We start from the raw sequence: 27,580 nt of genomic DNA, 5'->3' as shown, positions 1-27,580 counted from the left end.
AATTTGAGGTGCAATAATTAAAAAAATTTTAATTTCGTAATAAAATATAGTACATATAAATCTTAAATAAATAGTTCTAAAGTCTACAACGTATAAAAATAATCATTGCTGTTTACAAGATTTTCAAATTATTGATATTTCTGTATTATTAATCTAAGTGTCTTATTAGGAATGACTTCTGTTGTTGAAAGCTTTTCATTTGTCATTGGACTGGTGTTGTTGCCATTTTTGATCCATTCCAATATGGCTGCTCTTTCGTAGCTATAACCATCTATAAAAAAAAATCAATTGTAATCAATGTAATTAACACCAAATAACAATAAACCAGAAAATGTTTTCTTCTGTTTATATTTTTTGAAAAAGTTGCATCCTCAGGTTCAAAGAATGCAGATATAAACTCATGTATTTCACGATGTACACACATGCATTAACCATTTAAAAAGAGACTTTTACAAAATATAAAATACATAACATCCCATAAGTCTCGAATGTCCTCCACACAGCTGCAAGAGATTCCATTTCCTTATAATTGACACCTTTATTATTGAATAATTTAATTATTCCAGATGTTTGAGGTTGCCTGGGGTGTCACAATGGTGTAATAAATGAGCATTGTCAAGTTTAACTTACATTTGCTGCTGATGACGACCTTCATCTAGTGTGGTTGTGGAGAGACCCTTCTGAAAAGGATTCAGGAGCATCAATATACTAATTTTCAGGTATCAAGCAGTGGCTCCAATATATTTGCACATATTGCATCCCGGCAAGAAAGGTGACACAATTCAAAAATGCAGTATTTGAGAAAAATCTACTTAAAGAATACTATAAGCTGCTTTTTAGTATTCTTTGTTTTAAAATTTCGGGTAAGTATTTATGGTGGTAAAGTCTACCATAATTACTACATTATAGAATATGAATCTGTAGCTCTGCTCTCATCAAATGTGAAGTCTGAGTTATGTCACTTTTCTTGCTTTTCTAATAACTTGTATTTTTTCAAATCTTGCAAAATAATATGAAGTGACCCAAGTATCACATTTCTGTCACCTTTCTTGCCAGCGTGCGATATGATTTCACCCTGTGATCATGTAGAGGGATAATAAGCCCCTTGCTTGCAGCTCCATGGTCAAGCAGATGATTACAACTACATATAATACAGTAACTAAGATCTATGAAATTTGTTTAAAAAACTTAAATTTTAGGACCATTTAAGCAGATTTGTAAAAAGGCTTGCGTAATTATAATATACTGCTTGCTTTTAGAAGATAAGAAAATTATCAGTAAGAAATGCGCTAGTGTATAGAAAATGAATCAATGAAAATTCCAGTAGCTGGAGACTTGTGCGAGATGGGCATCAGACAGTGTGGCAGGACCTTTTGCTCCAATTATCTCCCTGACATCTTATACAAAAGGTATATCAATGACAATCATATTATGGAGAAATGTGCCAGATGTGTCGGCATTCGTGGAAGCGGTTAATGACAACCCGTATGGCTTGACGGTGGAATTGGAACAAGCTAACAGCACTAGGGTCCATTTCTTAGATCTAAACATCAGCATCGAAGGACCATATATACAAACTTTGGTCTACCGCAAACCTGGTACGCCCTCTCTATACATCCCTGTTGGGTCATGTGACCCTTTCCAATACAAGACCGCTGCTTTCAACATGTTAATTAAGAGGGCGTTTTTGCATTCGTCCACTCCAGCAGCACTGGCCACCGAATTGGAGCATGTCAAACGCGTAGCGACCATCCACGGGTACCACAAGCTTATTAATAGATTAGTTAACCGTCACCGTCGCACAGCACGTATCTCCGACATCCGATCGCGTCACGCCAATCAACCTGAGGATGAGACACGGATCTCAGTCACATATAATCCATATGTGGTGACATTATATAAGATTACCCGCAAGCGCCGTATTAAGATCGCATACAGAAGACGTCCCACCATCTTGGACATACTCCGTAACGGGAAGGATCCCCCCGACCCCAACAGGCTTCCGGGGGTTTATTCCATTCCTCTTAAGGATCACAGGTTTGACAGAAACCTTGTTTACATCGGCTCAACCAAGAGATCCTTGGGGATCAGATTATGTGAGCACAATGCTGATATTCTACATGAGAGAAATTCTACGGCACTCTCAACTTACGCCACCGATCCAGACATCGAAGCGGCCCTCAACCAAGCCAGGCTTATCATCGCATCGCCTCACCCTGAACATCTGAGATGGTTGGAGGCTATCTCCATTTACAAACACAGCCGCACCACCACCTGCATTAACTATAGAGAGGAACTCAATTTGTCCTCCGCTTGGTAGACCCTCGTCGACACGGACCTTTAATCGCCATCTACTCGCACCGTATGCGCATGTCTGAACAGCTGCATCGTGAAGCATTCGATTTCGGTTTAAAAATAACTCGTTCGATTATTCGTTCTGCGTTCCTCATTTTTTACCGTCTGAAGAAGAACTTCCAAGTTCGAAAACGTTAACGAAAATCGAAATTGAATTTCCGTTAACACCGGTAAAAGGTTCCGGAAAGTGTTGTTTAAGAGACCATCTTATAAAATCTCATTCTGCCAGTTAGAAAAGAAAATTGACATTTTTGATTCATTTATCATTGTTTGTTTGCACTAATTTGCAATTCTCTTTGCTATGTATAATTTTAGTATTTCACAGGAAATTACAATAGGTTCCTTTTAAGTTATCTTGTAGGACTACCCTTCCTGGATACATGTGATATGGGATTCCTTTCTCACAATTTGAAGTTGGTCTATCCAGTCTCCAGATGGGACACAAGGAGACATTTTTCAGAAACTGTTTGGTCAAGCATTATCTTGCTGGGAAATGGTTGTTTACATATAGCTTATCACAAAAGGCAACACATGAGGATGCAGGATTTTCTGAATATATTACTGTGCCATCAAATGTCCCTTGCACCACTACTACAAATAAGTATTAGTGACTGACATATGAGTTGGCTACTCAGATCAGCATGCCCAATATTGAGGGCAGTGTATTAATTAACAGTAAAAGTGGGATTGAAGCATTCATCAGTCATCTTCAGTCTATATTAACATGAAAACACATGAAATAATGCAACTTTATCAGTGCTAATACACAATTTAATGGTTTGATCTTTCATCGACAATCAAAAAATTTCAAGTGTGATTATATATAACAGGGAAAGAAAGCATTTTATGTAACAGTTGGGAAAGTATGGCAATTAGTTAAAAAATGACACTCAAGATTTTTACATTTTTGGACTCAAGACCTTCAAACATTGAGAAATACAAAAAAAGTTGGGGGTATTTTTCCTATACATGGGGAGCAAGATTTTTTAAAAATCTAATTTGAATTCTTAATGCTTGTTCCTTTCATCAAAGCTTTCTGAAATTTTGCAGGGAGGTTTGTGTATTGGGGATGATACTATTAAATTCTGGTTGTTAAAAGTCTGGATGGAGAGATAAAATAGGACACATGACCCCCTCTGAGGGGAGTCAGACCTTTGCTAATAATGAGTAAAAGCTTCAGTATTTACAATTATTTTTACAAAACTATATATGAAAATCTCAGAGCAAGTGATTTCAAATCTGGTTTTTGGTGTTATAGCCTTAGCATAAAGCAGTTGCTTTTAAGCAGACTCCATATCTAATGCAGTACAGATCAAAGTCAAATTTGTTGCTAAATCCCAAGACCAAAAAGAAGAAATTATAACAAAAGCTTTTGCACAATATTTCCCAATTATTTCAATTAGGATTTACTGACATGGATCATTCTTGCTCTGAGGTCTTCATATATTTCTTTTCAATCAGTTAGTTATTTCACACTTACCCATGGCTACAACAGGATCAATCATTTTTTCATGTGTTATAGGACAAAAAAATTCTTCTGGAGTTAAAGCACTTTCTTCCAAAAGACATTGGTGTTGCCATAAGGGATTTTTAAGTGCTTGAATACCTCGAAGAATTTTATTTCGATGGCCTAAAATATCTGAAAGAAATTTTTTTTGCCATTTGAAATTAAATGATTATTGAAATATTACTGTATTACATATGACATAAATCAAAGTTACACTTATTTTCATTCTTAATGTGTCTTGTTCCTGAAAACCTCAAATAGGGATGAGATTTTTCCATTGACATCAAAATCTAACTTGTTCCAGCATGTTTTTCAAATAAAGTATTTAACATAAATAGGTGTTTAATCTAGTTATTTCATTTATAAGTTGTTAAATGATCTCTTTGTATAACTATCAGACATAAAATAGTGAAAATTTTTTTTTTCCTTACCATTAAATAAAAATAAAGTAAAACAGAATAGAAGGATCTGTAATATAAATTAATCAATGACTACAAAGTTTGTTTTAACAGTTGCGCAGTCTAGTAAACAGCATTACTCTGCAGCAAATAATAGAAAAATGTGAATGTAAGAAAATGGAGCTGGAACCCAAGAGCCATCTAATTAGAACATGTGGGAATTCCAATCTATTTCACTTATGATTAGAATAATTTTGTTCTTGATTGGCATTCATTGAATCATTTACATGCATTTTATTTCAATTGGGGGAAGAAGATATACAAAAATTTGTTACAATGAGCTCATTTCAAGTACTGTAAATATAGGTAACACTGTTCAAATTGGATAATATGATAGTATCTATTTTACTGTTTATGTTTTAAAATAAACCTTAAATTTACATTAAGTGAAAACATTTTTATAATAAACAATATGAAACTATATATGTAAAAGTTATTTGAATCACCTGTACTAATAATAACATTGCTCTGCAGAGTTAACCAGTGAGCAAAACATTATCTGGAAAATATGTTGTCACACAAGTATGACAACATATTTTGACAATAAAAAAAAAATATCTTCTTCATTGTTTACAGTGGTGCATGTTAATAATTTTTATGTAGTATACTCTGCACCAATAACTATTGAAAAAAAAAACAACAGTTAATACCTTCTAAACTGCTACTAGTATATTTCAAACGAATTGAGTATCATACACAATTAAATAAAAAAATTTTTTTCTAATATCAATAATTATGTCCAAAGACACAGCTTTGAGAGTTAATCACTTTTTCCTGTTAGAAACAAAATATTATTTGCTTTATAGTCAACAGTGAGATTATATAGAAAGAAGGAATTACAGAAACTTGGCAACTTTTGTGATACGTTACAAGTAGAAATGTCTAACAATATCAATTACCATCCAAAATTATTTGTCTGATTTTATTTAATAAAAAATTGTCTATCGAAAAAAGTAACTTTTTATCCACTTTCACGTTCTGGAACACATCCCATGATGACCTGATCTTTCCTTTCAGTCTGATTTGATTGCCAAAAATTTTTTTAAATTCTCTTAAAACATGAAAAATATCTGATTTAAAAGAAAATATTTTTTAGAAAATGGTGCAGAACAAGAATTCCAAAATATGAAAGTGAATAAAAGCTGTTTTCCATTCATTTTTGTATTAACAATTAAAATTAAAGATAAAAAGACTAAAGGTGCATAATGCCTCGTCTTTAGTGATTTTAGAAAAAATTTAAATGGTAAATAAATGTTTGCAGCATTCATGCAAAGAATTTTTCATGCTTTTAAAGACTCTTTAAAGTTTAAACAAAAGGAAAATTGTTGGATGAATTCATAATTGCAGGGTAAAATCAGCAGATAACCTGGATCATTGTATGTGAAGGTTCGAATATAAGAATAACGAATTTTTATTTTATTTGCCAACTGATTTTCGACAGTTAGGGTTAAATCAAAAACAGAAACAAAAAAACGGAAAAACACCGACAAATTTTCTCGTAAAAATTAATCATAAACTATCGTTCCCACGGTAATACTTCCTTGTAGAAGATGAGTTAACTGTTGAAAAATAATTATATCATGTAATTCACCATTGGTCAAAAAGGACTTCCACCCTTGACGTACTTCACAAAATCTCGAACCCAAGATCCCGAAATAAAAGGAAAAACGAACGAAGATGACGCAGACAGAGAGAGAGAGAGATAGAAAGAGTTTCGACAACTGTCAAGTGTGTGTGTGCCGTGGATTATCATCTCCCGCCGTTGAAGCCGTCCATTCCCATCTATCTACAGTCCATTGACTCTTATTTTCAAGCGAACTCTCGTTCCTCGGACTTTGTGCAAATCTCAGGATCACAAATCTCCGGATCACTAAGGTATTTATCCTGCTCGCGATGTTTTGTAAACTCTCTCTCTCCGATTACTCGAGACTCGGTTTAATAATCCGATTCGATGATATAAATTATTCCAAATATGTTAATCGATGTATTCCCTATTAATCTCAAAATAAACGGGTATTTTTGTTTAATATTAGAAGAGTGTGCGTTTCTTCCTCCATTACCCTCATCCTCGGCATCTTATGCTTCCGAAAAACGCGTATCTATCCGCGAGAAGTTTGATAGATTGGTGTCAGTTCCTGACGTAAACGGGATCTTACGATCCCAAACCCGTAACTAATCATTGACCGCTCGAGCCTTAATCATCCTTTCGACAACCGAGGTCGGACCTCAAGGTCTTGTGCCGTTAAGAGGTAGAGAAGATAGGAATCATCCTCCATCTCCTACCCTCGGTTAACCTCACACTGGTGGTCAGAAGTGGGATCTGTTTCGATTCGTTCCGACATCTCACCCCCATACATCTTTTCCGGCGATTCTAAGAATCGAGAATGGAGACAACTGGAGACGGTAATCCAGGAGGAAGCGCATTCTCCGGAATGTCGGGAATGATTCCCCTAACTCCCACATTTTCAGGAGACACATCAGGGTTGCGTATAAGGGACTTCTTTGACTCGCTAGATGAAATAGCAAAACTGACAGGATGGACAAAAGCGCAATGTCTCGGAGTTGCGAAGCTAAAACTGACAGGCATAGCAAGAGATTTCGCGTGGAAAGATGAGCGAATGCGAGCGATCGACACGTATGATGAGTTCAAACAGCAGATGACGCGGAGATTTGAAAAGGAGCCATATGCACTTAGACTGCAAAAATTCTATGCATGTATACAAAAACGCGATGAGGATGTACAAACATACGCGGTTCGGCTGCAAGGCCTAGTTTCAGAAACGATACTCGAACAGACAGGGGCCGACGCGCGGGAAACGGAAATAATCAAGCGATGTCAGGCTAAAGAACGAGACGAGAGACTACTCGTCCAATTTGTAAACGGTCTTAATGACAAAATAAAACGTACCGTAATGTCTAAAAATCCTGAAACATTTCAAAATGCAGTCAAAGCGGCCATTTGGGAAGAGACGGTGCTCCAATTAACAGAAACCCCTCGAGGAATAATTAGAACGATTAATAATCCGGAACACACAAATAGCAATCTAACCGCAACGATAGCGCATTTACAAAAACAATTGAATGATCTAAAATACAAGGAGGAAAATCGGCGGCGGAGAGGAATACAATCGGCGAATAGAGGGAGACAACATTACTCATCCCCATCAGAAGGACGCGGTTATGTTCGACCCAAATTTTATGGTGGAGGTACACGAGGCGGAAGGCAACAAACCCGACGGGAAGACCACAATAGCTCAAGCGAACAAACAACCCAATTTCAGTCACGACAGACTCCATCTCAATCTCGACCCCTACCGCAAGGGAGAATTAACAAAATGAGCTGGCGAAGAAATGGCGGAAACTGCAGGAATGTTGGACAAGGTTCCTCATTCTCCTCCCGGACGAATTCACAAACTACAAACAGCAACGGTAGGCACAGAGAATGTAAACCTCGAGTAGGAGTAGGAATAGTGGCCAAAAACTTTGAACCTAGCTTATGTTGTTCAATCAATGACTACCCGGCTCGACTGGCCATAGATACAGGTTCCACGGTAACCCTTTTATCTCGATCCTTCGCTCAACGAGCGACTAAACACAAATTCGAACAGAGGGAAAGAAAGGTATTATTTCAAAGCGTCACAGGACACGGAATCAGAACATATGGAGCCATGGAATTCCGCTTCTTAATAGGACCCTTGCATTTTTCGTACTTATGTTACGTGGTAGAAGATCAAATACCTTATCCGTTCGATGGCCTGTTGGGACGAGACATAATCAAAGCTCAAGGCCTCACTATAGATTTGGCACGGAAAAAACTATTATTTCGAGGAGGAGAGGAAATCGATTTCCGGAAGGCAGGAGTAGAAAGGATAACGCCAAACCGGAAACGCGAAAAACGAAATCGCAGAGGTAAACCAATCCAAGTTGTTTCTACATCACCCACACAAAATGAGAAAACAACACCTCTCGTTTCAACGAACCCCATCAAGGAGGGACTAATCCGACAAGTAATATTATTGACAGATTGTAATATTCCTCCCAGATCAGAGATTTTTGTCACAGCAAGGATCTCCGGAATAAAACGGAAGGGTGAAATAGGAATTATAGAAACAGAAATAAACAATCGAGAAGATGTAGTGGGAGTCGATTCTGTAGTTAAAACGACAAGGGACGGTCAAGTCCCAGTTCGAATAGCGAACTTATCTACTCAACCAAAAAAATTATCAAAAGGGGACTGCATTGGAACTTTCCATGAGGCAGTAGAAGAAACAGAACCTCCGAACATCAACCCAATCACTAACGCCCAACCCTCTACCTCAATTCTAAACAAGCAAGAATTTGGACAGTTATTCGATTGGTCCAACATAGGAAAGGACAAAAAGAAACCTTTATTAGACTTATTATATAAATATAAACATGTATTTGCCGTCAACGACTATGATTTGGGATACTGCCCGATCGTGGAACACGAAATACGCACCGGAGACGCTACACCCATATATCAGCCACCTTATCGAATCCCTTATGCTCAACGGGAACAAATGAATAAAATCATCGACGGACTTTTAGACCAAGGTATCATTGAACATTCGAAATCACCTTGGTCTGCTCCCGCTCTCCTGGTGAAAAAACGTGATCAAACATGGCGTCTCGTTGTAGACTATAGGAAATTAAATAAAATAACAAAGACAGATCCTTATCCCTTACCACTCGTGCAAGAAGCACTTAGCCTAATCGGGCAAGCGAAATACTTTTCTACCATGGATACCCTGTCTGGTTTCTGGCAGTTGGGGTTACGAGACAAGGAAAAATCCGCATTCTCAACACCGGACGGTCATTACCAATGGAATCGTATGGCAATGGGACTTTCCGGAGCCCCCGCGTCTTGGCAACGGGCTGCCGATTTTATACTACACGGTCTGAAAGGAAAAATTTGTCTGGTCTATATGGATGACATACTGACCTTCAGTCCAGACTTCCAAACTCACTTGATTCGTCTAGAACAGATTTTCCAAAGACTCGCAGATGCAGGACTAAAACTAAAACCAAAAAAATGTCACTTCCTTCAGCGACAGATAAAATTCCTCGGACACGACGTCTCGGAGGAAGGGATCAGACCAGATCCAGATAAAATCAAATGCGTTTTACAGTTTCCCCGGCCAACAAATGTACACGACATTAAGTCTTTCCTAGGATTAACGGGATATTATAGACGACATATCGATTCATACGCTAAAATAGCAAAACCACTGACTGATCTACTGAAGAAGGATACCAAGTTTCAATGGGGAGAAGAACAGGAACGTAGTTTCGAAAGGCTAAAGGAAATAGTCACTTCAGCTCCGCTTTTAAAATCTCCTGATTTTGCGACTCCATTTATACTTTCGACAGATGCTTCGAACGAAGCGATAGGAGCAGTTTTATCCCAGGAGGATGAAAATGGAGAAAAACCTATAGCCTATATTAGTAGGATACTCCGAAAACCCGAAAAGAATTACAGCACAACTGAGAAAGAGTGCTTAGCTGTAGTTTGGGCTACAAAATACTTCAAACCATACCTATATGGGAGAAAGTTCACAATAATTACAGATCATCGACCATTGAGATGGTTAATTAGCAACAAGGACTCTTCAACAAACTCGCGAATAGCCCGATGGATCATTTTCTTACAAGAATTTAATTTCGATATTAAACATAAGGCAGGAAGTTGTCATAAAAACGCAGACGCGTTAAGCAGAATCCCTGTCCGACATATTTCTACAGTCAACGATGTTGACCCCATTTATTCAAAATCACAAATCGGGGAATTCCAAAGACGAGAGGAGAAATGGAAACTTATTATTCAACGTCTAGAAGACGGAGATGACGCAAAAGACATACAACGCTATTTCCTCGACGAAGAAGGAGTGTTATATCATGAATTTCCTTCCCCACAAGGAAGATTCGTAAATCAATTAGTTATCCCATCTATACTGATCCCTTACATTCTACGTATCCATCACGATACACCTATAGGAGGTCATTTAGGATCTCAGAAGATGCAACAAAAACTCCAGTCATTGTTTTACTGGCCTACTATGAAACAAGATATCAAAATTTATTGTCAAAGCTGTCAACGTTGCGCTATACAAAAAAGAAAGGACAAGCGACAAGAGGCGGAATTACAATTATTTCCTCCTTTAACACGATTATTTGAACGAACTGCTATGGATATCATAGGTCCTTTACCTATTACTACCAAAGGGAACAAATATATACTCGTCTTTATAGACCATTTCAGCCGTTATGCCGAAGCTATACCTTTAGCAGATACTCGAAGCCAGACTATAGCCAAGGCTTTCGTTACTCATATCATCTTAAGACACTCAACTCCCGTTCAACTACTTACTGATCGAGCACCTAATTTGATATCTAAAATGTTTAAAGAGGTGTGCGAATTGTTACAAATCAAACGACTTCTTACTACAGCATATCACCCTGCATGCAATGGAGTAGTAGAAAGATTCAATAAAACCTTAATCGACATCCTCGCCCATTACGTCGCTAAGGATCAGCGAAACTGGGATGAATGGATCCCCTATGCCCTTTTTGCCTATAACACAACCATTCATGCATCTACCAACGACAGTCCTTTTTTTTTATTATATGGGAGAGATCCAACCTATCCCTTTGACCTTGTAACCAGCCCCACTCGAACGAAATATGACGTCACCGACAACTACGCATCAGAACTTAGATGCCGAATGGCTGAAGCTCATCAGGTAGCACAGAAACATGCCGAGCAAGCTGCTCAAGAAAGACAAATACACCATCGACAAACTCACAAAATACCCACATATCATGTAGGCGACCGAGTATTTCTCGACGAGGTTACCATACCTATTGGATTAAAACGTAAATTAGCACCTAGGTGGTCAGGACCATTTCGAATTGTAACTGAATTGAGTCCCGTCAATTTTATCATCGAAAATATAGATACAAAGAAACAAATTCAAGTGCACGCCAATCGTCTCAAACATGTTATTGCTCGACAAGAATTCGACCAGAAAGAACTTGTAAACCAACCTTCGACTACCACGACTATCCAACAACCTTCCCTTTCGGAAGAACCCCCTTCCACCATTGATCCATGGGACGAATTTATCTTTGCAGAAATGGCACAATCTCAACTCGAGTCTTCATCTGAATCCGAATCTGAGGAAGAACAAGAAACAGAGATTACACCCTCTATCGAGGAACAACCAACTACATCTTACGCCTTGAGGAGTCGAGGCCCAGTAGAGGATCGACCTTGGGTCCTCCCACTTCCTAAACGAAGTCGAATTCCTAAACGAAAGGCCAGCCCAATTAAAGAAGGAAATAATGGCCAACTTCCCAAAATCACAAAAAGAGGATCCCAAGAAACCGAAGAGGGAACGCAATAATGAACTCAATAAATTTAACTTTACCCAATAACCTTGTTTAATTTTGAAAATTTTGCATAATAATAAACTATATTTTACCGCTTTAAACCGTAATTTCTTACAAACAAATATCACGCTAAGCGTTTCACTAAACATGTCAAAAACGTGTTATAAAAAAAAAAAGAGACATTAAATGTGTTAAATTAAATAAAGAAATTAAATAAAGTGTTATTAAATAAAGAGAAAAAGAGAGAGAGAGAGAGTAATTAACAACGAATTGTTAACAACGTAATCGCGACGTGTCAATAACTTCCGACACAACGGGAAATAATACTGTAACGCGGTACAATATATATAAAGAGAGAGAGAGAGAGCCGGAACAACTTCGTTAACTCATCCGTTTCATAAAAATCCAGCTTGCTCGTCAGGAGTAAGCTTGATTTTAGAAAGCCCGCGGTGATGTGAAGGTTCGAATATAAGAATAACGAATTTTTATTTTATTTGCCAACTGATTTTCGACAGTTAGGGTTAAATCAAAAACAGAAACAAAAAAACGGAAAAAACACCGACAAATTTTCTCGTAAAAATTAATCATAAACTATCGTTCCCACGGTAATACTTCCTTGTAGAAGATGAGTTAACTGTTGAAAAATAATTATATCATGTAATTCACCATTGGTCAAAAAGGACTTCCACCCTTGACGTACTTCACAAAATCTCGAACCCAAGATCCCGAAATAAAAGGAAAAACGAACGAAGATGACGCAGACAGAGAGAGAGAGAGATAGAAAGAGTTTCGACAACTGTCAAGTGTGTGTGTGCCGTGGATTATCATCTCCCGCCGTTGAAGCCGTCCATCCCATCTATCTACAGTCCATTGACTCTTATTTTCAAGCGAACTCTCGTTCCTCGGACTTTGTGCAAATCTCAGGATCACAAATCTCCGGATCACTAAGGTATTTATCCTGCTCGCGATGTTTTGTAAACTCTCTCTCTCCGATTACTCGAGACTCGGTTTAATAATCCGATTCGATGATATAAATTATTCCAAATATGTTAATCGATGTATTCCCTATTAATCTCAAAATAAACGGGTATTTTTGTTTAATATTAGAAGAGTGTGCGTTTCTTCCTCCATTACCCTCATCATCGGCATCTTATGCTTCCGAAAAACGCGTATCTATCCGCGAGAAGTTTGATAGATTGGTGTCAGTTCCTGACGTAAACGGGATCTTACGATCCCAAACCCGTAACTAATCATTGACCGCTCGAGCCTTAATCATCCTTTCGACAACCGAGGTCGGACCTCAAGGTCTTGTGCCGTTAAGAGGTAGAGAAGATAGGAATCATCCTCCATCTCCTACCCTCGGTTAACCTCACATGTATATAAAAGTCAATTTGAAAGCAGATACAGAATACCCATGAGTTCTCATATTTAAAAGTCAGGAAATGGAAAAATATATAACATATATACCACATGTATTATTTTATTGTAATTAAATGATATTCTTACCTATTTTCATAGATATTGAGAGATTGTCATGTGTTAAATGTAGAAGTTCTTTACCATCAATGGCATGATTACGAAATGTTTCTTCATATTCTTTTAAATTTAATCCTTCTAACCAATTACATACATTATCTACAGACCACTGGGAAACAGATTTAACTCCATGATTTGATGGACCGATACAAATACGTGATGTACTCAAATTATTTGCATTTGGACTTTCATCACCAATTTCAGAATTAATCAAAGACCATAAAATAATAGTCTTATCATTAGATCCAGTTGCCAGATATTTATTATCAGATGTAAATGCACAGCATGTAATATATCTGAAAATATAAAACTCATTTTTATTTTGATTTATTTTGTTTACATTAAATAATCAGACTGCCTTAATATTACCTGTTATGTCTCTCTAATTGGGTCAATATTTCTCCAGTTTGCTACATTTAAATATATTTTATAAGTTTATAAACATATATTGTTTACATATATTTTAATAAGTGAATCCAGTACAATCATAAACATATTTAACTTACAGCATCTCTTATTATTACAGATTTATCACCCGCACTAATGGATAAAAAATTATTATTAACATTAGTTATTAAATTTGTTGATGAAACAATATAAATTATTAAAGGTATATTTAATAAATTATTTTAGACCATTATCAATATTAATATAAAGAATACTTTACATTGATATTTTGAGTAAGTGTTGCATTAGTTTTACATATTTTTTTAATATTGAGGTGGAATATATATATTTGTAAAATTTATCTAAACTTTTATATATTTATCTGTATTTAGCAGAACAAAAGGGCCTTATTATTCATAAAGCATTTTGATATATTTTAATAATAAAAAAAAAAGCTTCAGGATTTCTTGAAAACAATACATTAGTAATATACAATTATTACTGTAATATTATTGGATTATATTTTACGAAAAAGAAAATATGATGATGGAAATACTGTTAATTAATTTTGAATATTTTAGAAAGTAATTTATTATATTTGAAAATTTATATTTATTAAAATAAATTCTATACTGCAGTAAAATGTTACCCTGATGCAAGGAGAGATCCATCATTAGAAAATCTGCAGCACATAACATTTGCAGAATGCCCTTCTAATGTCATACATAAATGCATAGAACAGTTTATGCCAGTCTTTATTTTCCACAATTTTATTAAATCATCATTTCCACCTGAAGCAACAATATAAACTGTTGACATGTTGTCACTTCCAGCTGTAAATATAAATTTTGTATTTTAATGTAAAATTCATTAATTAAAAATATGTGTATACTTGTTATGTGTATTAATTATTAATTAAATGTATAGTAAATACTATTCACATGAAATAAAATTTGTAATTTGATGATAATATTTTACTATTTAATGTCAATACTGTAGTATAATTTTATTTTTCTATATCATGTTACTAAAACAAAAAGCAAATAAGTTCATTTAATTTACTTATAAGGAATGAATATTTTATTTATAAATAAAAAAAAAACAAATGTTAAAGAATTTTGTTAACAACACTTAATTACTTAAATTTTTTTCATGAATTAATTGAATGTTTTCTGTAAAAATAGAAAAGAAGAAAAAAAAAATATATAGAAAATACAAAAATTCAATATAAAAATATATTATTGATTTTGCATTTGAGTGTTTAATGTCCTCACATAATAAAATCAGTTACTTTATATTTGATACATAATTTTTTAGAAATTTTAAAATGTACAAATACTTAAACTAATTTTAAGCTCAGAAATATATTTTATTTCAAATACAAATTTTTACAATTAAAAATTAAAAACTATCCATAATTATGGTGTCTGTACTAAATAAATTCTCTATTTCTCTACTTTGTTTCCTTAAATTTATATTTCTCATTGAAAATATTTAACAAAAGACAGAATATTTACTGTTTATTTCATAGAGAGGATTGAAATCACAACAAGAAACACCAAGATCATGAGCTTCAATCTGAGAAAATAAACATTTTCCATGACCATAACGAGCATCCCATAATCTTAATTCTCCTCTACTTGAACCTGACACTAGATAAGTACTGTCTGGTGAAAAAGCACACGATGTTATCATTGCTTCATGTCCTTCCAAAATTCTAAGAAAAAAGAAAAAATATAACAACACTAAATTATTATATTCATAAAAATTATATAAAATCTAAATTTAATTTTTGAATTTATTAACATTAATTCATAAAGATAAAAATTAAACTAATCAACATTATTTTTACCCCTGGGAAAATAAAAGTGGTTCCTTCTCAATTCTGAAAGCTACATTTCAAAAATCAGCAAGAACATTCACATAACATCAGTTTTCAGATATTAAAGCCATTTTATCAGGTATTTGTGCATTTACCAATGAAAGCAGACACTATATCATCATCAATAGCAATGTTGAGGCCGAAGTTTTCAACACGAAAACCGTATGTCGGACATTTGGCACCGCTTTCCTGCTTTCCTGTAAGCCTAGAAGTTTGGGAATGGCCTTTGGAATGTTGAGCATGATTCCACTGACTTTCCAAATGCCATTGCCAAACTTCTACGCTTACAGGGAAGCAGCGCTGAACATCTGACGTACATGTTTTTGTGTTGAAAACTTTGGCCTCAACCTCGTTAATATCAGGAGTCACTTTCAGTGAATAAAACAAGCAGCAGAAACCCCACATTTCTAAACTAAATGTATTGTTTAAAGTATCTTAAAGCACAGCTTTGTTGCTAATGTTGTAAGTTTGTTAAGATCCCTCTGACAGATGATGTTTGAATAAAATAAAGTTGCCAGGACAGTAATTGTAAAATTAACAAACAATTAAAGACTATACAATAAAGTCTTCCCTTGTTCCTTCTCACACCTCAGGAAAATAACAGTCTTATGGCAAAGTCGACCAAAGTCTGACAGGCTGCTTGTCCACCTCATTATGCAAAACGTTACAAAACTTCTTTCTGGTGAGTAAGGAAGGACAAGGGAAGACTTTTTTATTGTATAGTCTTTAATTGTTTGTTAACTTTAAAACAAATCTTCATTCACACTTGACAAATTAAATTTACTTTCAGAATTTAATTACAGCAAACATAATTATACAGATTACAGTAATTTCTACTATTTGAAACATCAAGTGTAATCAATATAGTTGACCAAAGTAGGCATCTGCTTTCCGTGATTTGTTAACGCCAAAAGCACAAGTGGTGCATCTTTTAATTTATTCTTTTATTTTATCCTATTCCCATCTTAATATGTGTTGTAAAATTTACACTAAATAAATACTAAGTTATACTAAGTTTGTATATAGTTAATCCAGCTCCTAAGCTTTCCATATATGTTCTGAATTTTAGTAATGCCTTGCTCCTGTGCACCTTACTTCTGATGGCAATCAAATCATTTGGGTAATCTATCTAACTCCACTCTTGGGAAACTCAATACACGGAGGCTGGAAAACCTCAATACAGGTATTGAGGTTTTCCAGCCTCCAAGGTATATCTGATCTTGATTTTCATCTATCTAACTCTATTTTTGAGATAAAAGACAGACAACAGTGGGAATGTAAATATTTGCAGTTTGAAAATCCCAATGTTCTAAGGTAATATGGACTAAGGCTACTTCAGATAACTGAAAACGCAAATAAAATGGATGGCCACAGCCATTTTGGATTAAAAATTACAAATATAAAAGATTTACATACCATACAGATTATACCTTACCAAATTCAATAATTTATAACAACAACATTTTTATAGCATTTATTATATAGCTACTTCAGAACTCAAGAAGCAGAAAAATTTGAAACTCGACTACACTTGAAGAATTTGTTTGCAAATGATGAAAATTATACAGAACACAATAGTTTTAAGAATAAAAATGTGTACAATTGTAGATAATTTTAATATGAATTGTTTGTCTTATGTTGAAGATAAATGATAAAAGATAACAGGAACAAATCATTTTGTAATGCATTTTGTTGCAACTTTTTAAAGATGCTACAAAAAAAGCTTTTAAAAGTGTTTGGGTTTTTGTTTTATAGCAGTTTCTCCCTTCTTCGTGACAATGTTGCATTGTCACCCATTCCCTCTATCTAATCTAAAGTACTACAGTATTTACATGCTCTGTGCATTCATGGAAAACTCTTATGAAATAAAGTATAAGTAAATTAGAATTAATTCACTTACAGGTTTACCCCAGATAATATACAGTACAACCTCAATTAACTGGCACTTGGATAATTGGGATGCTACTATATTTATTATGACAATTTTTATTATTAAAAACTTTTCAAATATTTATAACATTTAAATTAAACAATAAATTATTAACTATTTATGAATAAAGAATTATATATATATATATAAAGTTTAATAATAATCAATTTCTCTGAAATAAAAATTGTAAAAAAATTAATTCAGTTTAGTTTTTTAATATTTATTGTATATAATAAAGTAGTACCTAATGGCTGATCTTGTACTTATATCCCATAAAACAATATTCTCATCATCACTACCAGTAGCAAGAAGTGCTGAAGAAGGAGAAAAACAACAAGTACGAATTGCTGATTGACTTGGATGTTGTAACTGTGTAATTTGTTCACCTGTCTGAATATAAATTTAAAAATTGAGATTAAAAATAGCAAAATCATTTATTTTAGGAAAGAAATTTTGTAAAGCTGATAAATTAAATATTTTGAATTTTAATCACAAGAATGAAATGAAATTTTTTAAAATCAATATTATTTCTATTATGTGAGATATACTCGGTTAACACTGGTGGCTGTGTACTATGCTGGACCAAAGTCAAAGCATAGTAACCAAAACAAAAATTAAAGAAGTGTATCAGTGTGTGTGTCTGTATTCAGGAATTTTCTCACAATATGACATGCATTCAATATAGTGGCCTTCTGTAGTGTGATATATGTATTTCTATTCAATTGTAATGTGCCCAGGCTTTTGCGTAGTGTGTGTTGTATGACACCTGTAAAGGAGAGAACAACAGGTACAATAAACACCCTATCCATCCTCCACAGATGCCTTATTTCCTGGGCAAGTTCTGTGTACTTGCTGACTTTTTCAGTGCATGTGTTTTGTACATTGCGAATGTTTGAATTACATATAAGTTGAGATTTCAAGAAATATATGAAGTTAAAAAATAAAATATTACATACAGTAGTAATTAATATTTAATATTAACACTTAAAAATTTATTGTATTTATTATACATAAGTATATAGTGAATTGCAATTACGCATTCTATAAAAACATATCACAGACTTTTAATCGAGTTTACATGCTACAAATACTGTATTATAATACAAATAATTATAAAATTTTTGGGCAAAAACATGTTTGGATAGGCAAACAGTACTTATGTCACTTGATTTGAATCCAGAAAGTATATCAAATTATCATCATCATCATGTTTGAATAAATAAAATCAATTACTAATGTGTACTATTAAATTTTCAGTAATCAATGTTAATGTAAGCAACAGAAAATCAAAAAAGTTGTTCATTTTTTTATATAAAAATAATCATTTCCAGAGCTGTTCATCAGAATTAATATTGACTTCCAAAATCAAATAAATAAATAACTTTAAAAAAGAATGAAATTTTTAAACAAAAGAAAATTAAAATATTGTAAAATGAAATAATAAAATAAATAAAAAGTGAATATACGAAAAGTATATTACTATTTTCCATTTAATTTCAGAATTAAAAAAATAATTACAGTTAAAGTGTATATAAATTACATTTGAATTTTGCATTTCCTATGAAAATAGTACAAATCCAATTAATTTGCATAGCAATGAATATCACTATTAACAGCTAATTTTTTCTAATTCATTTGGTTAACTGGTTTAATTATTTTTGGCAGAAGGTTCATTTCACCATGCTGCACCAAGCTTGATGGTAAAAGTTATCTAAATCAGGTAGTAATATTTATATACTAAAAATTTTTGCAATGTGTAAGGAAAAGATATTCAAGTTAAAATAATAATTTTACCTCTGCATTCCATAAAATAACAGCACCATCAGTTGAACAAGATGCTATTACAGTTCCAAATGGTGAAAAACGCACACAGTTAACACCATATGTATGACCGAGGAAAGGTGAAAAAGATATTTCTTTATATTGTTCATTTATTTTAGACCATACTCTTACTGTCTTATCATTTGAACCCGTAACCAAAGTGGTTCCAGAAAAATCACACGACGTGATATCATTTAAATGTCCTTCCAACATCTGCATGACTACAGCAGTAATGTTTTCAGTCATTGGCATTTTGCTTTTTTCTTTCTACAAAACCTATTTTGAAGTCAAATAAAATATAATATAATAATATATTTATTTTTATTTTAAGTCTATATATAAATACATATTTAAATTTAAAAAGATTTAATAATTCAATGATCAAATTTAAGCAAAAATAAATAAATAAACTTTCAAAAGTTTTAATAAATACTAATATATAGATTTATTAAGTAAAAAAATACTTTTAATGAAACATTAAAAACAGTACATTAATAAAATAATATCATTAACAAAATCATTTTTTATTCATTTATTATTTTTCATATTGCCTTAAAAAGCATTTTTCTCTACTTAATGATAATTTGGAGTTATTGTTTATTGATAAAAATAAACAGATTTGTTAAAATTTATAATTTTCTAATTATAAATTAATAATTAATTAATTATAAGAAAATCTATAAAATTTAGAAAATTATACGAAATAACTCCTTTCATTTCATCTGCCATAATTTCAAGTTTCCATCAAAAAATCTCAAAACTCAGATCAATAAGAAAATAAAATCTTTAATATTTTGAATTAGTCCAAAAATTAAATGCTGGAATGCATTAAATTTTTAGACTGTATTTTTTCAATTGAAAAAACTATCACTTTGATTGTATATTTTAATGAATAAACAATCTAATCCTATAATCTTCAGTTTTTATTAATATAGTAAACAATTTACATGTAATAAGTACAAAAATAAATAATATAATTCTTGGTGTCAATATTTACATTTTTATATTGATAATAATTAATAATTCAATGTCTCTGAAAAATTAATGAAGAAAAAGCTATATATTTGATAAAATTAAAAATATTCAACATACAAAAACCTATTCTACAAATAATTTTAAAAATTACCATATTTGAATGCATGGGTGCCAAATCTAAGAAGCGGAATGGGTTATGGCCCTGAGAATTAGCACCACAATAATATTTTAAGTGGTAATTGGTCCCTGAAAGTTAAATAATAAAAATTTTTAACTTTGTCACTCATATTGGCACCCATGTTTTCATGTACAAAATTCTCAAGTTATCTCGTTTTAAAAGCCAATTTTAAAGAAATGATGGTTATGCAATGGGGCAGGTTATATGCTGACCTTAAATTGCAATTACAAACTCATACTAATGGTTGTTCTATAGTCATGGAGTATGTGGTGAGGCAGGTTATGCAACGGTTTTATTTTTGTTCTAGTGGACTATATGCAAGAAAATACAGTAATCCTTGTATAACAGTAATTAGGTTCCTGTATAATTTTTTGTAGTGTGAAATTGTGTTATATAAAACTAAACCTGTACATTTAAAAAGGATTACGTTCCAAAAATTAACAAACATATCTGATTTTATTTTTATAATTACTGGACTTAATTTTTATTAGAAATAGTAATAGATGAATAAATGTCTTATAAATTATGATACATATACATCAGATAATATACATTCATTTAATTTACTTTCTCTTCATTATTGCTAAAGCATAATCAAATCATAATGTTTTTTCTGTTGCAGAATATCAACTTCTGAACTTTTTTCTGTAGCATCTAGATTTTGTGTATCTTCTGCTCCCTTTAAAAAACTCAATAATCTGGGTTTGTTTATTTTTGATAGGTAGATATTTGTAAATTTTGTGATAGGAAGCTAAGTCTTTTGAAACTTTATTTTAAACTCTATATTCCTCCAGTCAAAGAATTTGCATTCAAAAATAAGATTATAATTGCTCAGCAGATATTGTCTTTCTCTATGGTTTTTTTTTTATTGTAAAATTTGGAACTTCAGAATTTACATCTGTGTTATTAGTGAGGTTGCGGCCAAAGTTTTCAACGTGAAAATGTGTACGTTTGTGTTCGGCCCACGTGCAACCATTGCATGCAGGCAATCACAGTCTAGTTATTTTCTAGCCACACCATGTAATACATTTATTTGCATTTATTTTTTGATGTTCTATAACTTGTTTTGTGTGTAATAAACAGGATGGCGGTGCTGTATGTCCAACATACAGCACCGCCATCCTGTAAGCCTACAAGTTTTATGGCAGCATTTGGAACGTCAAGCATGATTCCACTGACGTTCCAAATGCCATTGTCAAACCTCTAGGCTTACAGGGAGGTGGCGCTGAATGTCCAATGTACACATTTTTGCATTGAAAACGTCAACCGCAACCTCGCTATTACTTCTGAATTTATTTGGTTTACTTTCAATAGCATTTCCAGCTTTCCCAGCTTATTTTTCTACCAATAATTTTTGAATGTTTTAAATAGTCATAACATAAACCTTCCCCTTAGCAGATTCTATTATTGCATCAATTCTGTTTTCTTCTGGTTTGACCATATTTTCTGAATGAACTGACCCTGGTAATACATTTCTTTCAACATACATGTAATATTAATAGTTTCATTTCTTTGTATAAAGCTGTGATTTCAATAAAGTTTCAATTGAAATGGTTTATCATTTCAATAGATTTAGATAAAATTTGTTTTAACAATTTAGTCTTTAGGTACTGTACATGAATAGAAAACATTTTCAATGTTTTCTATTCATGTACAAGTTCCCCTTGTAGCCCAGTTACCCCCTGGGCTACAAGGGGAACTTGTACAGAAAAACCTGTGAAACTACTTTTCCATTGGCCAATTTCATTTTGAACGAGTAAGGCAGTTTTAGGCTGATTTCGTGTTTAAAGAGTTAAAGACAGATATAATGCCAAGATATACAAAAAAGAATAGAAATGTTGAAAAATTATATCAACATATGTGAAGTTTGCCATAATTTGTTAACCATTTGTTACTATGCTGTGTGAGGCTTTCTGCAATTATCTCTTTCCTAGGGGTTTGCCATGTATCTTTTCATTTCCCTTTGTAATTCAAATACTGTTTATTGTTACTGAAATTATTGTAAAATTAGTTTTTAAAATAAATTCCTTTTCTCTCATGACAAATATAATAATCAATTAGACATAAATATCTAAAATTTAATTAGTCGTCATATGATTTTAAATAAGATAATTATAAAGGTAAATTATAAAATGTGTAGCTCCTTCATTAATTTATGAGGCATATTTATAAAGTAAAGATAAAAAATCCAGACAATATTTCTAAATTTCACAATATTTCTCATTTTAATTTTAGATTTACTTATAAAAGGTGTGGCTAGAAAATCATGAGACTGAAGCTGGAACTTTGAATCTTGAGTAGTATACTCACTTTAGTTGTATTTAAAATTTATTTTGTATACTAGTACTTTCTATATATTAACAGGACTTATTATACTGGAAATTATGGATGCAGATATTTAGTCTTACCGATCAAATGTTCTTTATTTATTTGTAATGTTCTTTATTTAGTTCACCTGTGAACTAAATAAAGAACATTACAAATAAATAAAGAACATTTGATCGGTAAGACTAAATATCTGCATCCATAATTTCCAGTATAATAAGTCCTGTTAATATATAGAAAGTACTAGTATACAAAATAAATTTTAAATAGAGTTAAAAAAGGACACAAAGGCATAATAATTAATCACTTTAGTTGTGTTCACCTTCAATGTATGATCCTTCTGCTTCCACAAAGCACTGCATTCTCATCATAATAATGCTACAGGTCATCTGTAAGACTATACAGAAGCTCCATCATTTTTTCTTGACAGCAGAACCAAATCAAAACAGTGTCCCTTCAGAACAGACTTGACTTTACAGAAAAGTTAGTCACACGAAGCTAGGTCAGGCAAATACAGTGAGTGTTCAAGGAGTGTGACTCCCTTCTTGGCAAAAAATTGCTTCACTGACAGAGTGGAATGGGTTGGTGCATTATCCTGATGGAAGATGAAACCATTTTGCCACATGCGTTGCTTTCTTCTGACCCTTTCCCACAAAGATTCCAGAACTTCTTTGCAGTAGTATTGGTTCACAATTTGTTTGTGTTTTCCACAGTTTTTGACATGCTGGGCCATCCAGAATGATCATCGTCTTTCACATCCTCTTGGCGCTCAGAAAATCTGTGCCATTCAAACTCAGATGCAAGACAAAAACATGCATCTCCGTATGCTTCATGAAGCAAGTGCAAATATTCAGTGGCAGTTTTTTCAATTTCACTAAAAACTTCAGGTTCATATGCTGCTCCTCTTTCAAGCTGGCCATTTTTCCGATGTGCGCTAACAACACGTCTACTTGCAGCAGGCACTCACAGCAATCTAATAGAGGTAGCAAGTTGAGACTTGCTGTGCTTGTTCTAACTTATTTGAGGTCGTTTACTCACCCATTCACTTCGACCCACGTGCAACCATTGCATGCAGGAAATCACAGTCTAGTTATTTTCTAGCCACACCATGTAATACCACATTTATTTGCAAATGAAAACATTTATTTGCATTTATTTTTTGATGTTCTATAACTTGTTTTGTATGTAATAAATTTTTGTGCCAGTAATTTTTCAAAATGTCAAGTGTAAATGAGCAAAAAACATGTATTAAATTTTGTTTTTGTAATATTGTGATAGCAATGGAATTACTGCTACAGAAATGTTTAAAATATTGCAAAAAGCCTTTGATGATGTTTGTCTATCAAAAACAAAAGTTTTTAAGTGGTACAAGTTATTCAAGGAAGGCAGAGAATGCATTGATGTCCTGATAGAGCATCACTTCAACTGATGAACATGTTGCTCATGTCAGAGAAACTTTATCATGATACTTCAATACCTGTGTAAGGTTAAAAATTTTTTGTAAAAATTATAATCATATAAAACGTATAAAAAGGATTTTCTACTCACAGAGCTATGCTTGCAGCTGCAGATGATAAATAACGTTTTTAACTTAGCATACACCTTTATAAACTTTCTACTCTATTGCTCCTGTTATTGAGTATACTCTGCCCAAATTATTGTTTATTCTATTAGTTTGACATTTTATGTTAATATGTTCATATAACTGTCTTTTAAAATTGTTTTCTTCTTTTTTCTTTATTTTTATCATATCTATAGCAATTTCACAACCCTCTTTATTACAATGATCTGCTACTGTCAAATTTGCATAATTACCTTTTATTGCTCTGACATACAAATTTTTAATTTTCTCCTTGTCAAGTATTGTAGTATCATGATAAGGTTTTTTCAGTGTATTTATGTATATATTAAAGTAATTAACAATGGAGAAATTGTAAGTCATTTTAACATCTGAACAACATTTGTCAGGTCATCTTTGTAATGCAAATTTTGGTACATTATATTTTATAAATGTGTTTTAACTTTATACAAGTTTTGTAATATTGTGATGGGAATTCTTCCGTGTATTTATTTACATATCAAAGTAATTAACGATAAGAAAATTGTAAATTTTGATAACTATATATTATGGTCAGGTAATTTTTGTTGTATACTATTTTAAATTTTATAAATTTTGTTTTAGCACCATGCTCTTGTAAACATGCTGAGGAGGGACCTGAAGGTCCGAAACACAAAGAATGTGTGCACGGGCATAATACAAGGTGAAAATAAAGATTGTTTGTTTCTTTGAATAAGTTTTTCCTCGGTTTGCAAAAACCAAAACACAAGTGCCATATGTCCTATTAATAACCTTAGTCCTTGTAGACAAACATTGTAATAAAAACAAGTAAAATGGCAAGACCGTATTTGGAACAAGACTATGTCTCAGAGACTCACTACTAAGCGGATCACTTCGATGCTCAAGGCGGGTCTCATTCTCCAATCATCTTTGGTATTGCTGGTTTTGAGCGTGATCATTCAAACTTTGCCAGCCACAGCCACGACCACGAAGTCTTCCACAATGCATTTTCATTGAAATTAACCTATCGAATGTTGAAATTTCTCTCCGTTGCATGACGCCCCAGGTTGAATTTTTGTCAATGCGAAAATTTCCCGTTTTTGAAAAAAATAATGGTGGCTATTGTATTGTTCGCAATTATTTTTTTATTTTGTACACATGAAATATTAATATATATATATTAAAAAATGTAAAAGAAAAAAAAATTCTCTTTCAGAAGTTAGTTTTAATATAAAATTATAACATCGTGCCATCTAGTTTTAAAAAATTCTGATGATGAAATGAGATATCTCCGGTCAATCGGTCAAGGTTAGCACGTGGCGACCAGAAATATGTGGGGAATAACATGGGACAGGTAAATGGGTTTTTCTTCAAAGATTCGTTCGTCAAAATTCAATTTAACAACATTTGCTTTTCAAACTTTCCAATGAACGTGTTTATCAAAATTCGATTTCACAATATTCGTATTTCCAACTTACCAACAAGCAATGCATACACAAATCTTGCACTACTGCCTATTTGTAGAGAGTGTTGCCATTTTGTATTTTATTGTGTTTCGGTTCTTGGCCCTGACTACCTACAAGTCTAATTTTTTTATGTGTGCATAATTTGGGCACCTAATACTCTGCCAAATTTCAACTCCTGACATGTACTCCTTCATACCTCTAAGCTGATAAGACAGCAAGCAGTATGACTTTATAAACAAGCCATAGTCTTGTCAATAATCATAATATAATTAACCATTAACACAATAAATTATTAACACCAATCGGCTGATTAATCGGTATCGGCCGATAATGCACGACCGATTAATCAGTAATCGACCATTTTGCTTATCAGTGCATCCTTAGTTAGAATTATGAAATAATCTAATAATCTTAATGTTTGTACTTACTTTTTGCTTGGGCTAGCAGTGCCGGGCTTACCTGCTAGTATTTAATTATTTGGGGAGCTTAGTTCAAAATGGACATTAAGTGTCAAATTTGTGATATTTGAACTATAGCCATAATATTACTCATTGCAAGCTCTACTGTTTATGTACTAAGTTTGTATGTCAAATATATATAAAACTATAGACAATATGAAAAATAGCATCTAATTCAAGATTGTTAATAAAAAACATATTCTTTCTACTGTAGTTTCTTATTTCCATATGCACTTATGTCCATATAGAAATAAGGTCCTCATTTTTAATAAAATAAATATTTTGATAGAACTGAATTTGAAAATTGTTACTTTAAACTCATGACCAATAATTGATTTTCTGAAATCAGTTAAAATGCAAAGCATTAAAAAAATTGTTTGTGAATATTAACTAAAAATGTTGTTGCATCTATGAAACTTGGCACCATATATGAACATAATTCATATAATTGCTAATTAAGGTAATCAAAAATCTTTTATTTACAAAACATTTTCAACTCTTTTTAAGTTCATTTTTAGTTTCCTTAACATGTTTTCTGCCAGTTGTCATCATTTTGTGTCATGTGAAGGTCACAAGACAAAATCATGTCAACTGGTAGCAAACACGCTAATTAGTAATTATATAGGTTACATTTAAGAATGTTATATTCACAATTTAGGATTAAACATGTTTTTTGTAATATACCATAAAAACATTTTTAGTTAGTATTTCATCCATTAAAATATTTTATGAATAGTTTTAAACATTTAAAAATATAAAATATTCCACAGAATTTTTGTTTCAAAACATTATTGTATTAAGATATGTTTGAATGCATATTTAAAAGTTTATGTATTAAATCATATTTCATAAAGCATTAATATTTTACCTAACAACGGAGAGGAGTTCTGATCTTTATTTCTTTTTTTTTATTAGGAAAAAAGAAATATCTGGAAAAAAAATTTTATTTTGTAATATATAGACAATTCTTAAATATAGTTAAGAAATTTCAACTCATAACTATTAAGTTAATTTTACTATGAATAATATATATAAATGAATCAATAAAGCTTTAACAAAAATGATTATGGAATTATTATATGTTTATATCATAGCAAATAACTGTCTTTAGAATTGAAACTTTTAATTATTTACCTTTAATTATTCCAAGATTAATAAATATATCACTAGTATTTCATAGTAATTTTTACCATTTGAGAAACTGAATTTTTGACAGGTTCTAATCAAGTCATATAATATACTATATTATTCTCTTCATATTATATTATCCATTTGCAAGTAATGTAAACAGTTTTAGTAACCATTGGCAACAGCAGTCCACAATCATCTTTCCT

The 27,580-nt window shown here is 32.6% G+C and overlaps 1 protein-coding gene across 1 annotated transcript; it reads right to left on the bottom strand.

Moving 5' to 3' along the window:
* Positions 1–99: 99 nt before the first annotated feature.
* LOC136978762 (WD repeat, SAM and U-box domain-containing protein 1-like) lies at positions 100–27,169 on the bottom strand. The gene is made up of 10 exons (XM_067274585.1): positions 27,115–27,169; positions 19,260–19,562; positions 17,710–17,855; positions 15,171–15,370; positions 14,303–14,486; positions 13,773–13,806; positions 13,636–13,676; positions 13,237–13,562; positions 3,836–3,994; positions 100–271 (listed from the first exon to the last, which is right to left on the bottom strand). Exons 2-10 carry the CDS (start codon positions 19,536–19,538, stop codon positions 129–131), a joined length of 1,512 nt encoding a protein of 503 aa, XP_067130686.1. The 5' UTR covers positions 19,539–19,562; positions 27,115–27,169; the 3' UTR covers positions 100–128.
* Positions 27,170–27,580: the final 411 nt, after the last annotated feature.

This window comes from Centruroides vittatus, unplaced genomic scaffold (assembly GCF_030686945.1).
Source record: "Centruroides vittatus isolate TY-2023 unplaced genomic scaffold, ASM3068694v2 contig_549, whole genome shotgun sequence".
Classification (NCBI taxonomy): Eukaryota; Metazoa; Arthropoda; class Arachnida; order Scorpiones; family Buthidae; genus Centruroides; species Centruroides vittatus.
This window is presented reverse-complemented; position numbering and strand designations above follow the sequence as displayed.